The sequence below is a fragment of the Haemaphysalis longicornis genome, unplaced genomic scaffold, assembly GCF_048455015.1.
Source record: "Haemaphysalis longicornis isolate Haplotype H1 unplaced genomic scaffold, Haemaphysalis longicornis Haplotype H1 scaffold_2, whole genome shotgun sequence".
NCBI lineage: Eukaryota > Metazoa > Arthropoda > Arachnida > Ixodida > Ixodidae > Haemaphysalis > Haemaphysalis longicornis.
The window spans coordinates 62,766,736-62,784,741 of NW_027526295.1; the positions used below are offsets into that span (position 1 = coordinate 62,766,736).

Genomic DNA, 18,006 nt, shown 5'->3' on the forward strand with positions numbered 1-18,006 from the left:
AAGCGAAAGTGAAAAAAAAATGTTGACCTATTTTGCATAATAATTAGGTTAGAGATTTACGGAGATTTAAAACTGAACAATACGCTTCATAATGTCATACCAAATAAATTTTATTGCTTAAGCCTTCATTTCAACCTGTTGTCGCTTGATTTTCGGGAAAAAATAAAATTCAGGAAATCGCACTTTGTGGGTCCATTTGTATTAGTTTTTATTCAAACCAATACGTCTCTACGTATTGGACTCATACAAACTAATAGCTCGTAAGTCTATTAGCGGTCTATCAGATCTATTTGTATTTGTAAACTAAAACAACCTTATAGGTTCATTTGTATTAGACTAATACCTCTTATACGCAAAACTTATAAAACTGATACAAGTTTGTATAAGACTAATACACGTCTTACACACCCAATACAAAAATGTATAAGACTAATACAAGTTTTTATCAGAATTTTGGCTAGGGATACGAGTGTAATAGCCTTTCCTCCGTGGTAACGGCAGCGTCAGACGTCCATACGGATGGTGATCCAGAAGAAGTAATACAACGGATCATTTAGGGATCATTCGCAATCTATTGTGGTCCAAAATAAGCTCTAGGATAGACCATTGAGGGATGATCATTTACAATATCTAACCCTGTGGATGTCCCCTGGACGCCCAGTAAAGGATCCAGGACGTTTAGACCATTTGAGGACGTCCTCAGGACGTTTTGCGTTTACTGGGTTTATTTAAACAGACCATGTCTCGGGAGGAGAGGCAAAATGCAGATGAACTCTGCCTGACGGCGGCCATCAGCCCCGGATATGTAACAGTGCACAGCAACGGTAAGAAAAACAATGGCAACTAGCTATAAAAAGGTGATGTAGAAAAAACAAGATTATACATTTTTCGAAATAACATAGTAGCAATCACAATAGGCCCACAACACAAATAATTACAAACTCTTGCCGTTACTAGCGGTAGACGGTTCGATTTCGATTCTGTCAAAACCCCAACATTGGATTGTCAAATTTGAAAAAAAAAGGGTCGACCTACAATCGTGTAAATACAGAAAGGTCATACTTGTCTCTGCTACATAAAATATTATCAAACCCCGCACGTGGCCCCTCAAGCGATCTCTGACAGCGAGTGGCAACACCGCAAGTCCATACATACAGTGTGTCCACTTTACATGTGTAATATATTTTAAGGTGAAGGGTAGAAGCCTCAAACCGTAGCCGTCGGAGCCCTGGTGAAACTCCGGCTGACAGGCTCCCTGTCTACCAGTCAAGGAGCTCTGCAACACTGCTGGGCACGTTTAATGTAGTGCATACATGCTTCCTAAATTGTCGCCCAAAAGCGTTTACGTAACCCCGAAGAGGGCACGCATGAAGCATCGAAACAGTTCGCTCTTCGTTTAGCAACTATGAAAATTTTCGATAATTCTTAGTCGGTGTGTAGCACCTGGGACAACCATAACCAGCAGATCTGTGTTCAAAATCGCCAAGTTTTTGGAAAACGTCGTTGGAAAAAACTACAAGGCAAAAAAAAAAGTGTTTATCTAGAGATATGGTTATAGAAATACAAAATAACAATCAGACAGCCTTCTCAGACAAACAAATACAGATGGTCATTAGCCGTTTAATTGCTCGCAGGGAGTCGTATCGCCGGCAGATCTTCCAAATGGCCTCCCCAGTCAAGGTGTGACGGTAGTCAAAAGCACCACAATAAAAAATAAATTGGAAACAAGCATGTAGCACTGACTCTTGATCAAAGAAATCTGCCAAACTGCTTTATCATACACTGTTTTCTGGTTTTACACCCGGAACCCATGGAGATGTTTAAGGGCCAATGGTATGACCATTATAATAAAAGCTGTGAAAGTAAAGAAATGCTTCCAAAATGTGGCGACCACAACCACCCGTCAGAACAGTACGTAGCACATAAGAATTTAAATACACGTACTGCCACAGGCCTACCCTCCCTCCTGCTTTATTACCTTCTGGGCTGTCGTCTGCAGCCCAAATCTTGCCACACAACTTGTGGAACGTGCGCCGGTTTGTCACTGGGGTGACAAACCACTGCACATTTCACAAGTTGTGTAGTAACGCCAATCACATGCTTCATGACGTAGTCACCAGTTCCTAAACCAGGAAACGACATATCAGATATAACTTACCTGCGACCTATCTTTCTTTCTTACATCTACCATCTGCAAGCTAATAAAGTGAATGGCAGTGGCCAGACTGAATTACCACCTTGAAGAAGTCAAGCCCTTTCCCCCATGTCAAATGGAGTCCCAACTGATGATTCCTTGTTTCTTATGTAGGGGTTCATACGAAAAACAAATCATAAGCCACTGCGCGTCATGGTTGTGGTGGAACTCCGTAAAGCAATTGACATCATTACTCACACGGCTGTGCTCAAGGCACTCGCACAATCCTATACGATCAAACGATCGAGCAATTTCATCCGGACATTTGAGGCCTATTCTGGCTGCAAGATACGCTGCAGTTTGACAACCAATTCAGGAGTACCACAGGGGGCCACCTTGTCTCCCACTCTGTTCAATAGGTCAAGACTAAGCTTGTGTAAGGTGCTGCTGACATGCCTGGCATCCATGTCACGGCATATGCCAGCGACACGACCATCTGAACCACAGCGGCACAGCGCTCCACGACAGAAGGTGATGTTCATGGTCTGCAACAAGCTTTTGACATTTTCACCAGCCTCCTTACTACCACCAGCATGGTGATTTTACTGATGAAATCAAAGTTCACCGGGGAGCAGGCTCTGGTCTCTCTCATTATCGCGAGCCAAACTTTTCAGTGCGTGTCAGAACAGTGTTGTATGTTGGGAATTAGTCCATGACTCCAGAGGAGCTTAGGGGTGTATTCGACAGCTGAAAGCACAATGGGCTCTTGTGCTAAGCTTAATCTGAAGGATTTCTAATAGCTTTGGTAGGATGTCCCAAAACATTGCCCGCTAACTTTTATTCTGGAGAGCAAGGCCTCCTAAGGGCCCTGTTTTCATCTCACATTTCCTACAAATGCTATACACAGGGAGCCCTCCATGCCATCACGGGGCTTCCACAACACACACGTTAGAACTCTACCACTAGGCTGGACTTCACACCCTGGAAGAGACAGCCCTTGCCTGAGCCCGAGGTCCTCAGTCAACCTTTGGCTGCCAGGTAAATCCGGAATGTAGCTCATTTCAGATGTTGCTGCGTGAGTGGGAGATGTACGAAACGTCAGTTTTTTGAGACCAGGACTCAAAAGTCTGAGTACTTTCTTCCGCGTCCAGTGGTGACTGCGGTGACTGCACCGCAGAATATAGAGCTATAAGGCCAAACATGAAGGCCTTATAGCTCTAGCCATGCTGCACACAACTTGTGAGATGGGCTGTAGAAGCAAGCTTTCAAATGTGCTGTATCTAGTGCGTGGGTGCAGCCACAGGGTAATCAAGAGTGGGCTACATTTTGCTAGTGCAGTAACGCTGACCTTTGACCTTGCGTCCATTAGCAGCCACAACTTTGAGGGCAAAACAACCACCAGGGTAGTGCTGTTGGAGCCATAGTAACCAGCATAACTCATCACAGTTGAACCATAAGCCACACTGATTCATGACATGGACTGGATGGATTTCGCAATAGTGTCTGCACCATACAGGTTTGTGAATGGAGACTAGCAGCAATCCACAGGCATCAAATGAAGAGTGTAGTTTAATGACAGCAGTGTAGAAAATAGAAGGTGAAGGAAGTGGGCTAAGGTGTCACTTCCTGCTTGCCGAGCTCTCCTCGATGAGATTCAGGAGTGCCTGGCGGGCCTTCTTGTTCAGGTGGCCGCCGATGCAGTTGACAAGGCCCGTGAGCTGCTTGGCAGAATAGTCCTGCAAGGACAAATGAACGTCCCCACGGAAACGAGAATTCTCCACTGTCCAATTTTGTCTGTAGACATATCAATCACTTGATCATTGCAAAAAGAAAAAAGAAGTTCCGAGGTCCCCTAAGCACTCCTTACGAGTTAAAGGGGCCATGAAGGCAGTACATTACTGACAATCATAGTGTGGCTGCCAGGAGCAAGTAAAATTATGTGCCTGTGAGTAAACAAGGACATCACTAAACTTCTTTGCTTAGTGATGGACTACTGCCATTGAGGCTACTTGTTCGGTTTGGAAGCTAACGTGAATGTGTTCCCCGAACTTGCTCGGCTACCAAATGCCATTTGCGTAAATGTCATCTGGTGTTCTTATGCAGCAACAAATTAGCAGCCTTCACAGCTAAAGTCATTCACTTTAGATGTCACTGGATCTGCTGTGCGAGAGGGGTATAAGGCTGTCTGACTGAAACGTCACTTCGAGCGCCCGCGTGGTGGTGGTGGGGCAGCACCATACTTGCCTTGGTGTGTGCGAGTATCCAGGTGCGCAGGCCCGGCTCGATGAGGTAGTAGGCCTTGATGTAGCCCTCAACCAGCTCCCGGTCGGGCAGCGGGGGCTGGGGCAGCTCGCGCAGCTTCTCCGCCTTGCTGGCAAACTGCTGGTAGTCCAGCTGCATCTGGGCACGGCCCTCTGGCGTGCACCGCTTGGCCTGCGAAAAGCTGCAACACCCCGTAGGGTTGTACCTGCCGTACGGCTCTACCTACCGTAGGTCGTACCTACCGTACATGTAGGTACAATCTGACGTACAGTAGGTTTAGAGTATGTCGGTTTTATTGTGGGTAGAGCCTACGGTAAAACCTACGTACGTAGGTACGTAGGTTTTACCGTAGGTTTTACTGCACATCGGGTAAAACCTGTTTTACCCGATGTACGTAGGTTTTACCTTCCTACTGTCGGTTTTACGTTCCGTACACGTACGGAAGGTAAAAACTACGTTAGGTACAACCCAACGTACCGTGCAGGTGTATGCAGGCTGCGTTCAAAAACCCCTCGTTTTCCTACATGGCGCTTTTGTTGGACTATGTTCTTCTCTACTTAGGCTTGAAATTTTTTTCTGTGGCTCGTGTTAGGCCATTATTTTTTTATACTCAGAGACCACAGGATTTCACCTACATGCAAGGATGTGCTAAGAAACCTTGCATTGAAGGGAAGTCTAGGTGAAAGGAAAATCGAGCTGTCCCGTGTATGCAGAAAACTCCTCCTTCAAGCCCCGTGCAAGTCAGCAAAAAGAGAGTGAGAGTGGGAGAGAGATAGAAATAGAGCAGGAAAGAGAGAGTGCGTGAGAGAGATAGGGAGGGTGGGAGAAAGATAGAGAGAGTTGGAGAGAGATGCAGAGAGCGGGAGAGAGATAGAGTAGGAGAGTGAGTGAGAGAGAGAGAGAGAGAGAAAGTGGGAAAGAGAGATGGAGATAGAGAGCAGCAGAGAATGATAGAGGGAGAGTAGGAGAGATAGAGATAGAGAGAGTAGGAGAAAGAGACGGAGATGGAGGGAGAGCGGGAGAGAGAGAGCAGGTTGGAGAGGAGTTGTAAGCAAAGGGAAAGAAATTGGCTGGGTTTATAGATGTTGTAGATACCTACATTCTTGCATCCACCGGCACTGGTAAGTGGGAACGGCACATTAGAGGGAGCCAAAAAGAGTCTCTCGCATGCAGTGGAGCGCACGTCCAGCAAGCTACTGTGGAAAGGTGGCGATGGTGCGGGTCATCGAGGTAGTGGCAAACACTGGCCGCGCATTACTTCGAAATGAGTAGGTTGTGTGTCACAGGTAAAACACTGACCACACGTTAGAGCTGAGCTGGTTAACCCCCTGTACGGAACGCATGGGCACACTTTTCTTTGCAGAATGCTCCTTTTAGACTACATACTTCTCTGCTCAGCCTCGAAATACAGTAAAACCTCGTTACAAGAGACACTGTTACAAGAGACACTTGGTTATAAGAGACATTTGAATGAAAGCAGTTTGGTTGGTTGTTCTATGTTCGCCATGTTCCAAACATTGCATACAAGAGACCTTGGTTAGAAGAGACCTGTTTTTTGGCTCCCTTGAGTGTCTCTTGTAACGAGGTTATACTGTATTTTGTTGTTGCTCGCATTACCGTATTTACTCGCGTAATCCTCGCAGTCGCGTAATCCTCGCACCCCTAATGTGAGCCATCAAAACTTGGATTTTTTGGTTCCTCGCATAATCCTCGCACCCCCAACTTTGCAGCGGCGAAAGTTGCCTGCTCGCGAAAGCCGCATGGTGCACGCGCTCTCCAACGCGCGCCCTCCCCCGCCGCCTCTCCGTTCGGCGGAGAGGGCTGTGTATCCAAGGCCATCTGGGCGCCCTAACAACCTGCATGGCTACTCCCTAACAGGCGCCCTAACACACTACTCACACTGTCCTTGAGCCGGTTTCGCGTGCGCGCAAATAGACGGTGTTCGCACAGCCCGCTGTCATGTCGTCGTGTCGCCGTCGTGGTCTCGTCGTTGAGCGGCAGCAGTCAGTGAGTCACTCGCATCAGTGGTGGATAGCTCGCTGCCATTTTGAGAACTTTTTGATCTCTTTGTTTTTTGTTTAGTGCTTGGTGCCGCTACGCCATGGGGAAGAACGGCAGCTACACTGCCGCTTTCAAATTGAAAGCGATAGAGTACGCGATCGAACACGGCAACCGTGCCGCAGGCAGGCACTTCGGCGTCACCGACTTCAACGTGCGTTACTGGAGTAGGGCACGCACATGACGACGACGAGATAGGGCGCGCGCAAGAAAGCAAAGGCGGCAATTTCATGATCGCTGATCGACGGGAGACTGTTTACGTTGTAAATAATAAAATAAAAAGAAATAGCTGCTGTTGGCAACACTGAGCTTACATATACAAAAAAATACCCGCACCTCCCCGAGGGGGATTGTGAGGATGCAGAGCATAACGGACTGACTGGCGCTGTTTGAAGGTGCGCCAGACAGTTCGTTGGCAGATTAGTTGGCGTCCATTCAGCACATCGAGACGGCGCTGCGCAAATCAATCGAGGAAGCAACTGATCCAGCGGCGCACGCACGGGGTATATAAAGCAACTGCTGTGGAGAGGAGGATGAGAGAGAGTCGCGCATGCGCGCTTATCGCACAGCTTGCGGATGAGACGCGGAGGGAAAGCGCGTAGCGCGCAGACAGCGTGGAGAGGAGGAGGGGAGAGGAGGGTACGAGCGCGCGGTAGCAGCTGCCGTGGAGAGGAGGAGGAGAGAGAAGCGCGCATGCGCGCTATCACACAGCTGGCAGGGTGAAGACACGGAGGGAGAAGCGCGTCGGCGCACAGACGGCGCGGAGAGGAGAAGGGAAGAGGAGGGTACGAGCCGCGTTATCGCACAGCTGGCGGGTGCGGACGGACGGCGCACGCCGACGACGCGTGACAGGCCGCCGCTATAAGATGCTCTGCATCTAAAAACGACCGCTACATTTAGCGGGATTGGCAGAAGGCAAATCGGCAACACTGTGCACCGAATTTTTTTTCCCCGCATTATTCTTGCGCCCCTAACTTCACATTGACTTTTCCGAAAAAAAAATGCGAGGATTATGCGAGTAAATACGGTATATCATTATCTCTTCACATCCAGAGACAGCTGAATACCCAGTTCTTTGAAATATACGGTCCAAATAGATAACTTTACAAACATCCCGACCCATCTGGCTCACATTTCTTGAACGTTTTCATTTGAATTTAGTTATGACACATGGCTCAGTTTTTTGCCTCTTTTATTCATCATTCTCTTTTGTGTGCTCATGGTTTCACATGACTGTCTGTCTGTCCACCCAGGCCTCCTACCTTTGTTACAAATCACTCGTTACAAATCAGTCGTTATGATTTAGTCGTTACGGAGAGATCCGTTACCCCACCATCCTTGGAAACAACGCCAGAGAGTCCAGGGCATGTTCGTTAGCACAGCTTAAAGCGAGCTGACCAGCCATTTTCCCAAGCCCCTTCAGGCTACTGAACAGCTATGGTAGGAGTGGACTAAAATCTGTTCACAAAACTGCAACAGTTTATTCTCCACAGTAGTCAACGAAACTCAACCAAACAAAACCATAGAATCGTGTTGAATTTGTTTCAAAATTCGTGACACAGTCGGAACCCTTTTCCGAGACCATAATATTGTAATAGAAGCACTCGGCGATTCGCATCTTTCATTGTGGTAGCATAATGCATTTGCAACAGCTGGATGCAGTGGTCACGAACTGGGAAGCTTTCCAAATTCATGTCGTGCCAAAATTTGCACAGCTGTAATTGTATCATTGTGATTCCACTTTAGTAGCTTCATCTTCTTGGTGAGCATCCCAGCTTTTTCAGTGCTGTCACTGCTTTCACACACTCCTGCTAGCAAATGAAAAAAATGATGATCATCACCATTCTCATCATCATCACCATCAGCCTACTCAGGTCCACTGCAGGACGGAGGACTCTCCCACTGACCTCCAACCGTTCCTGTCCTGCGCAACTCGAGTCCATTCCCTGCCTCTGAATTTTCTAATTTCGTCCCTCTGTCGAGTTAATGGCCTTCCCCTTGGATTAGGGAACAGTGTCGTGTGGAAGACATTCTAGCTCGAATTAAGTGAAGAAAATGGGCATGAATAGCACCCGTCATACAGATGAGGGTCAACAGGTGTACCATCTTTTTAACAGAATGGCTGCCAATAGATCGCAAATGCAACAGGGGTCAGCCAAAGACTCAATGGAGGGATGAGCGACAAGAATTCGGGGGCAAACGGAGGACTCGGCTAGCACTCGACAGACGTGGCTGGAGATTTTTTGGGGAGGGGCCTTCGTCCGGCAGCGGACACAACCAGGCTGACGGTGGTGGTGGTGATGATGGAGAGGTTGTGGCAGCCTCACCCTTCGATGAACGTGCGGTTGGCGATGCGGATGGCGTGTTCCCAGAGGATCTCAGTCGCCTCGGCAGGCAGCGGAATCTGCTTGGCCACTTCCGAGAGGCGCATGAGGAAGTGCTGAAGCTCCTGCGCACCCCATGACATTATCCCCCCTGTTAGCCCAACTTGTCTTCATCCACATCACAGAGCAGTGCTTGGCAAAATTGAATGTATGTACCGATTGTGTCCTCCGTTGAAACCGACCTAAAGGGACACAAAACCCCACCACATACATTGCAACACACGTGTTCCATGACGACCAAATACAACTTTGTTCAATTGGAAATACCTAGCCCAGTCAGTTCCACTACAGCCACGAAACACTTTTTTTAAAAAAAAAAAATGCTGCAAATATTAAAAACTCAAATTTCGTGTCGCAGTGATGTAGTATTGGTAAAAGTGATGCAAGAGAAGCCAGCACTAAAAGCAACTGAATTCTTTTATGGAACGCTATAATATTTTGACGCCTGTTCAATATGACTTACGCAAAAATAGGTTGACAGAAATGACAATATTGGAGCAGAAAGAATTCATAATGCAGAATTTCGAAGACAAAAACGTGGTGCTTGGCATCTTCCCTGATTTCACAAAAGTATTTGACTTAATTCATCGTGTCACATTTCTACGGAAATTACACCATTATTGCATAAGAGGGACAGCCCTGTAACTAATCTTATCTTATCTGCAACATCGGTCACAGTGCACGAAAATTAGTCAACCATAAGAGGTGAAACGAACAACTGCGTGAGTATTCGGGGCCCTTTTCAATTTTCTTGCACATGAATAAAATCGTACATATTTTAAGACAGCAAAAATGCATCCTATATGCAGAGGACACTAGCTTTTTTTTTTTTTTTTCGGGTCGCTCAGGAAGAGACTTATCTATTCGAGCTAATCAAACTCTTGGGCTTATTATTGACTGGGCTAAAAGAAGTGATTTGATAGTAAACATAAACAAAACCAGTTCTATTCCACCCACTCAAGAAAACATAACTACCACCCCTGATACTAAATGACTTTAAATAGAAGTTCTGAAGACTTTCAAAACGGTAAATGTGTTTTTTTATTGAATATTTATTTTATTTATATTTTGTGTATGTGTATTTAGGAGTGAAATTGGCATGTCAACCCCACCTAAACGTTAACGAGGTACGTGGAAAGTAAAACTACTTTTGTTATTTACAGACCAAATCTAATCCAGTAAGGAGAATTTATGTATTTAACTATCATAATAACAAAACTGAAATCAGTTTAAAACTAGTATGTTCTATAGTTTCTGAGTAAAACTATGTTCTATAGTTTCTGAGTTACAAAACTAGTTACCTTTACAAAGTCACCCCATGAAAAATAAACTAATTAGGCAAGAACTAGGCAAGGTTTTTATGTCAGTGTGATCACGAAGGCTGATTTCGCGCCGAGAAGCTATTAGATTATTGCTTTATTTCCTTTAGGTATTCAGAAAGAAAGAGACAGGTTTCACTTTCGTTGGGACATGAAACTATTTCTGGTGTAGAAAGGAAGATGAAACTTCTCTTATTATTTTTTGTATACCTAAAGGATATAAAACAATAATCTAATAGCTTCTCAGCACAAAACAGACCTTTCTGATCACACTGACATAAAAATCTTGTTGAATTCTTGCCTAATCAGTTAATTATGCTTAATGCAGTTTTCAGGTGATTAGCCTTGTAACTCACAAAGTATATAAGATATCCTGAAACCGGTTTCAGTTTTTTTGTTACAATGGCGAGTTATAAAAATGCTCCAATACCCCTGCCAGATAGCAAATCTAATGTGAATGACATTAGCTGTTAATGACATTCGGTTTGGCCATGTGGGTCTACATGGCAAAACAAATGTCGTTTGATAGTGATAGCAGCGACGATTAGCGAGCTCGCAAAACTGCAAAATTATATTTCAAGTGCATCTAGAATGTTTTCATATATAATATTTTTGAAAAGATAACAAAGGATTATTTTTTCGGAATAAAAATAAAAAATCAGCGGTTTGGATGACATCAGTTGACATTAAAAGCCTAGACAAGTCTGCAAAAAATCTCCATGAATACAAAAGCTGTTTTGCTAGCCACGCCCCCCCCCTCCCCCCCCCCCCCTTAAGGGCACGGTTCTTCTCCTCGCACCCCCCTAGAGTGCGCCCCCTCACCCGCACGAGCACGTCGACGTAGTAGCTGTGCTGGGAGGTGATGTCGTGCAGGTCCCAGCGGGCCCGGTCCATGAGCGACAGCACCTGGTCGTAGCCCACCCCCCGCGCGGCCACCGTCATGTACGTCGGCTGCCGCAGCTCCACCGCGCACAGGGACACCGCCTGCGCATGCGGGGAGGGGAATTAAGGGGGGAGGAGGAAGGGGGCCACGATAAATAGGGGAACAGAACCTTTTCCCTCTTTCTCTCTCTCGCCCAAACAAGGTTCCTTCCTTGAGCAGTTAACAACTCATTAAACTTTCAAACATCAAAGGTTAATTAGTTGTAAAATTAGTCCCAAGCGCTGCGTCAAAAAATCCGATTCTCATATTGCACTCGCCAGGGTTCACATGTGAACATCTTCGACAGAACTCTGGTTGGATTAAACTTGAGGAAAAGGCAAATACACCAACCAAGGGCATTTATTCAAAGCGGTCCCAACGTTTCGGAGCCTACTCAGCTCCTTCATCAGGGGTGACTGTGTACGACAAGAAGCAGTGGTTATATGAGGTGTCTTCTTCTTTTTCTTTTTTCTTTTTACTAGAATCTTGCCCTTGCGCATCGGAGGCCATGGGTGTATATGGTGGGAAGGGCTCCGAGGGATCTATTTAGGCCTTGCCGGTTCCCTTGTATGTGCCAGGACTCAAGCAGTAATCTTTGTGAGTAATTGGTTTCGGTGCCAATCACCTGCGCGCCATCAAAGTTAATCCAGTGGTCAGCTTTTTCGCAGTGCTCGGCCAATGCACTGCGCTGAGTGTCGGACTTGCGAACGTTGTTTTTGTGCTGGCGGAGGCGTTCCGGGAAGTTCCTGGTCTCCCCAACGTAACTAGCGGGGCATTGTTCGCAAGCAATTTTGTAGACGACCCCTTGGGCTTTCTCTTTTGGCGGCCGCTATTCAGGTAGAGGTATGAGATGTCCAAGAATTGACACTGGCTTGTGGGAGATGACAATGCCTTCCTTGCGAAGACACCTCATATAACCGCTGCTGCATGTCGTACACAGTCACCCCTGATGAAGGAGCTGAGTAGGCTCCGAAACATTGGGACCGCTTTGAATAAACGCCCTTGGTTGGTGTATGTGCCTTTCACCAGGGTTCATAGTATTGCAAAATATAAATATTGCAGTTTTATGACTAACACTGGTTTGTATATTGTTCCTCTGAAAATGGCTAACTGTATCTAATTATCTCGGGAACTAACTCACTGACTCAAAAAACAACGGCATATTCGAAATCAGTGGGAAAAAAGCAAAAAGACTGACAAGTTTCACAGAGTTTACTTGAAAATTACAATAAATTGTTTTAAGAGCTATGTCCAGGCTCAGTTGCATTCTGTAGACGTAAATTCAAATTTAAGTTTCGGTTCAACGTATGAAAGCTACAGCTGGGCTCTGTGACGCAGCACAGCAGAGGGCTACGCATTAATTTAGACCACATATCGCACACACACGAGACTCCCGGTTGTACCTGTTAGCAGCTGAAAAAGGCAGAGCACCATCTAAGCCACAGAATCACCGACAACGTCAAGAACTTCTTAGCCAGCAATCTCCACTAAACTTCTCTGGGAGTACTTTGATGCACTCACAAGGCCTGTTTTTGAACATCTTTAAGGTGCTAACACTTGTACAAAATACCCCACGGTGAAGATTTGCTGAATAGACAAACAACAAAAAACTAATGGAGGGAAATTCAAAAGACAGCAACCCTGGGCTCCCCCAATTCTGGCCTCAGAGGACAAAGTTTAGAGTGGAGCTCTTTGATTTATCAGCCTCAGACTCACCATGAAGCAATCAAGAAGCAATCCAGTGTTCATTTTTCATGTACCTATGTTTCTATGGCATGGGGAATCCTCAGACTCATCGTGGACTATCGGCAGTGAGTCTGAGATTGTAAACTGAAGAGCCCCAGTAATTTAAATCATCGACTTATTGGAATTGCCTGATTTAACCTGACAGAGTGCAGTGAGTGCTTGCTGTGTCTGACACATGCTCGACACACCCTGGCTTTCCTGCGCCCTTCTACCAGGTGGCTGACCCAGTGCAAGCGAGAGCATTTGCTTGTTCACCACTGGGATCACACTGGGACAAAACAGGGGCCTCGTCCGAGATGCGACTCACGTGGAAACACCTGGCTCACCTGCAGGTAGGCCTGGACGGAGGAACGCTTGCTGCTGGGCAGCAGGGCTTCCAGGTGGGGCACCAGGAACACAAACTGCTCGGACAGGAACAACCTGCACAGCCCCGCACCCCGCTTCACCCACGGGCAATGCTTCCTTTTCAAGTGGAACTTCATATGGCCAAGCAAAAAAAAAAAAAAAAAAAAAAAGATCTGGTGGTCCCGTGTATGCAGACAACTCCTTTAGTGCAACCCTATGCGCATGTATGAAAAAGAAACAAAGAAAACAGACTGGAGAGAAGATCGAAGGATCGAAGCAAAGGGAGAGGATCGGCTGGGCTTACAGATGACATAGCTACGCTCTCACATCGACTTACCCTGGTAAGTGGGAATGGCATCAGTTTCGCCAGTAAACTTGTATAGAGGACATGGGCATATCTTTCGCTTTCGCCTTCGAAACACAATGTCATGGGGCCTCTCAGATTACTGCCTCCATTGTATACTATAACTAGCCACAAAAGCTTTTCAGACAGCCCAGCTTCAGCAGCCCTGCGCTTTTCGATCTTTATTTAAGGTTTCCGTGATGGCTAACAAGAAAGTGGCTCAACAACTGGCCTTGGAGTGTAGTAGCCTTCCTTGGAGGCTCCTTTCCATTCAGTTCATTTTCCGTGGTTGCCTCTTGGCAGAAAAATGGATCACATGAGCACTGTGGCCCAGGCCAAGAAAGTAAGCTGTGCAAAGACCCACTTTTAGGGGCGAACCCCTTTTGGGGGCTGGGGCTGTTGGCGTCTCCTGTTGTCGTCGTCGTAATCGGCGCCTCATGTAGTCATGGTACTAAAATGCCGAAAAACTGTTTTGCGCCTTGCGCTAGAACGTAACGCGTATTAACAAAAACCCTGGGACACTTGTTTACGCCTCGCGCTAGAGAGCTTCGTGTTTCAAAGACACAAGACTTTTACAGCAAAGCTGCATACCCCTGCCACCCAATGGTTGCATCTCTGTTGGCAAAAATTCCAAGGCACAAGAACACTTATACACTGCATGCTTTGCCCCTCCCAAGGTTTCACATTAGTGGAGATGGCCCGTGATTTTTTCGGAAAGCGGCTGCACTCAGTGTCACCAGGCAAAGAATACACAGGCGCATTTAGTGAATCTTTGCAAAATGCATCACTCAGAGACATACTGCAAAAGTGCTTTCGTGAGAAGACATTGCCGCATTAAAAAAAAAAAATGAAAGCAGAAAAACTGCACTCAACTACCAGCAGTTGAAAAACTGGCTACCTGAGGGGTGCCTTAGTTGGAGGACATCATTACTTCTGCTCACAGGAGCGACACACCATATGCATTGTTACTTTCTTTCAACATTTGAGGCATAATTTGGCCCCCACAAAGCCTGCCCCAGAAGCTTCCCGCTTGACAATCTACCTTCAGTGGGCAGGCCTCTGAGCAGTTGACATTCCTGCCACACAGCCAGTCATTCTCACAAGTCCACCTGACTAGCCATGAGAAAATTAATCCGAAATAATAAAAAAATGTCGACCAGAAAAGCACTCATCAGCTACCTTGCTTGGAAACTGCAGGTCCTACCTATATGAGGTACAGTTGAACCTCATTATAACGAAGTAGTATGGGGCAGTAATTAAGTTCAGTATATCTGATACTTGTTGTAATAGTAGAGCTAAAAAATCAGTTCAAACCAATCGGTAATCTGGGCCAGGCAAAAATCCTTGATACAAAAATTCCTTATTTTAATCTTTGAACCCACTATAAACAAGGTAACCCTTATCTCTCTCCTTGTGGCCTTTCAAGCTCAATGAACCACAACATGAAACGGGAAATTACAACAGAACAAAGTTCATTTGACAAAAACAGGCCTGCGTTCCTATTTTTTGAGGAATGGTGTGATCTTTGTCTGGTGGCTACTCACAGCACCGAGCAGGATGAAATTTTCCACAGTGTCCATGAACAAAGCGGCCCTTATACTTCTGCAGTTTCGAACGCCGGGAGTTTTTTCAGGTACCTTCTCAGCTAACTGGTCATGTATTTCTTCATTATATCCGATAGTGTGCGTGGCTCTCCCAGTTTCACTTCTATTATAAAAGTATAAGTGTCACTGAAATGAAGCATGACCAACCAGAGTTTGTACTTAGTTTGCTATAGCCGATAATTCGCTATACAAGTGTTCGTTGTAACGAGGTTCAACTGTAATGCGGCTGAACCCCACGCTGAGTGCTTTTCAAAAGATGTGAGCACGGCAGAGTGTGTGCACTCACAGGGACTCGGCGGCCACCACCCGGGGTGCCAGGCCGAAGAGCTTCTCGGGGCTGCTCAGGTCCACCACAGGGGACAGCCGAGGAACCTGCACCTGCGTCACCGCCCACGTTACCGTCCACCACGGTGGGCATCACTCCCCTCCCCCCCCCTTTCAAAGGGGGGTTCGCCAAGGGCAAACACCTCCGCCTTGGCTCGACTGGAGGAGAGAGCAAGAAGACGGGCCTGGCTCTCTCTGCTGAAAACTCCGGACGAGTGCAAGAGACGAACTAAAAAGGGCCACAGCTGACAGACAGTGCTGTTACCAGATAATGTTCTTGAAAGATGGCTGTAGGCAGTTTCCTTCTAGCGCCACTAAATAACCTACGAGTAAGAGTGCCGCAACTTCGTGCACCCAGAAGCATATGGGGGCCATTTTTTTTCTGGCTTGCAGTGCTGCCATCTCTCCCAACGAAACCGCCGCCGGTTATGACGGGCCGAGTGTGACTGGCCACTGTAGCGTCCACGCAGCAGAGGGGGTCCAGGAACAAAATGGCTGTGCCCGTATGTAAACAAATATCACGTGGTGCGGACCGACCACTGAAAATCCTGGCGGCACATAACAATGAGAGAAAAGAGTGCTGATACTCTAAAAGCCTTTATTCAGTGATGCTGGTTTCTTCTCTCTTTGTGCCCTAACAGTGCCAAGACAATGGATGAAAAGAAAAAAACATCAAAGCCGTTCCACTCAATGTGGAAGCTGTCGTAAGTGCAGAGCAGTGATTCACCACAATGGGCTGTAGCACCGTTATCCGCCCACTGCTACAGCCCAATGCAATTCAAATTCCCCGCCTTCGCAATGCTCACAGTGCCCCCTGCCTGAAACTGCGCCAGCGGGAGTTCTGTTCTTTTTGTGCTTGCTTTTCCTCCCGCACATGACGGTGTTGCACTGCCACTTTTTTTTCGGTTACTATCAAAAAGCAACCGAACGAGCGTTCCTAACTAAATGAACGGAGGCACTGCCGGTTAATTACGTGTACTTTGCCTCAAATGCACCCACAGTTTTCTTTGTGCTAAACAACAGGGAGATGTATGACAAGCGCCAGCGGTTTACGAGTTTTGAACGCTTATGACTATTTAAACCACTTGGCTTTCAAAGCCTCTGTGGGACGCCGCAATGACAGAATGCTGCATGGGTCTACTTGGGTCCAGCGAGCGAGCTACGACGACAAGGCAAACCCCTTGTCGACAAGGCAAACCCCAAGGCAAACCCCAAGAAAAAAATCATAGAAACATTAGTCAACATTGCCCAACTTAATGTTCCCTAATTTAAGGGGGGACGCGGCTTTCAACTTCGGAAAAATGACCAAAACATCGTTTTTTTGAAACCCGCATATTCGGCTTCTATGTTTCCTATTCTATGCGTCTGCAAAGTTTTTACGCTGAAAAGCGCCGCAAAGTGGCATAAAAAAATACTTTTGTCAGGCGCGGTGACAAACTATCAGCGCAAAAGGGCGAAAAAACGGCAATTTTCGGAGCGCTCTATCTCCACAACGGTGCCACCGGGCGCGGCCATTTTGATATGGTTAGATCGGCCGAGCGATCGTCTTTCCGGTTCCGCTCGTCTCTTTTATCTTCGTTCATTCACAAACGCACAAACGGCAAAAAAGAAACGACGCACAAACGAAGCTAGAAATAGATGCTGAAGCGCTATTGGTCCTCCGGTCGGGGCACAGAACAACGACCCTCCTGATAGGATGTCACGGGCGCAACGCAAGATGGCGGCCGCCTGAGCTGCGTAGCGAGCGGATTGAGTTCATTTTCGCCGCTTCGCTCAGCCGAGTTTCTGTTCAATCTGTGGTATTCAACACGCACGTTATCGCGATGGGAATGCCTGAGATCGCGAGCCAGATTACGGGAAGTTGTGTGGCTCGAAAGGAGGAGGTCATCGAACGCTTCGTGGTGCGCGTGACTCTACCGTCGCCAGACCCCGGAGGGTGACGCGGTGTGCGCGCTTGCGATAGCGGTTCGTGAAGTGAACTTTTAGTCGGGTTTGCGATGTTTACACGCTTGGTTATTGCTGTGTTTTGACTGTGGACTCGCTAGCCTTGAGAAAGAAACGGTCGACGCGTCAAACGCGCTGGCGCGCACGGCATAGCCGACGCGCATTGGAGCAGCACATGACTGGGCAACCGGTTACGATTGAACGCCAGTAGTTGTAATTAATGCCTGCGACATTAGATTTAATCTTAAAAGCGACCTGACCAGCCATATCAGGTATAATTAAAGTTCGATATGTCGCGGTAAGCGTGCGCTGCGATGAGCGCGAGCCATATCGCCCGTATTGCGCAACGTTTCCCGTGCACTTGTAATTTTCATGCAAACAGGTTTGAGTTAGTAATATAGGAATAAAAATATGTTATCTGCATTAAAAATGTACGTTACTGTCGCAGCATTTAACAGTGATTTTTTAGGGAAATTATTGATACCATTGCTTAGGGCATACTGGCTTTGCTGCTAGAAATATTGGATGCCTTGAATGTCAAAAGTATTAAAAAAATATGCTCTTGCATTGAAGTTGGGAGTTATGCAGAATACTCTACCAAGCTTCAAAGTAGCTCATTTT

General features: G+C 46.6%; 1 protein-coding gene across 1 annotated transcript in view; it reads right to left on the reverse strand.

Moving 5' to 3' along the window:
• Positions 1-3,685: 3,685 nt before the first annotated feature.
• Positions 3,686-18,006, reverse strand: part of Vps50 (vacuolar protein sorting 50) — a 68,353-nt gene continuing 54,032 nt past the window's right edge. The window contains exons 22-27 of the mRNA XM_077697920.1: positions 15,404-15,495; positions 13,152-13,245; positions 10,980-11,141; positions 8,782-8,903; positions 4,379-4,577; positions 3,686-3,870 (exon numbers count right to left, since the gene is read on the reverse strand). Coding sequence (XP_077554046.1) covers positions 3,754-3,870; positions 4,379-4,577; positions 8,782-8,903; positions 10,980-11,141; positions 13,152-13,245; positions 15,404-15,495 — 786 coding nt within the window. The 3' untranslated portion in view covers positions 3,686-3,753. The remainder of the gene's footprint in view (positions 3,871-4,378; positions 4,578-8,781; positions 8,904-10,979; positions 11,142-13,151; positions 13,246-15,403; positions 15,496-18,006) is intronic.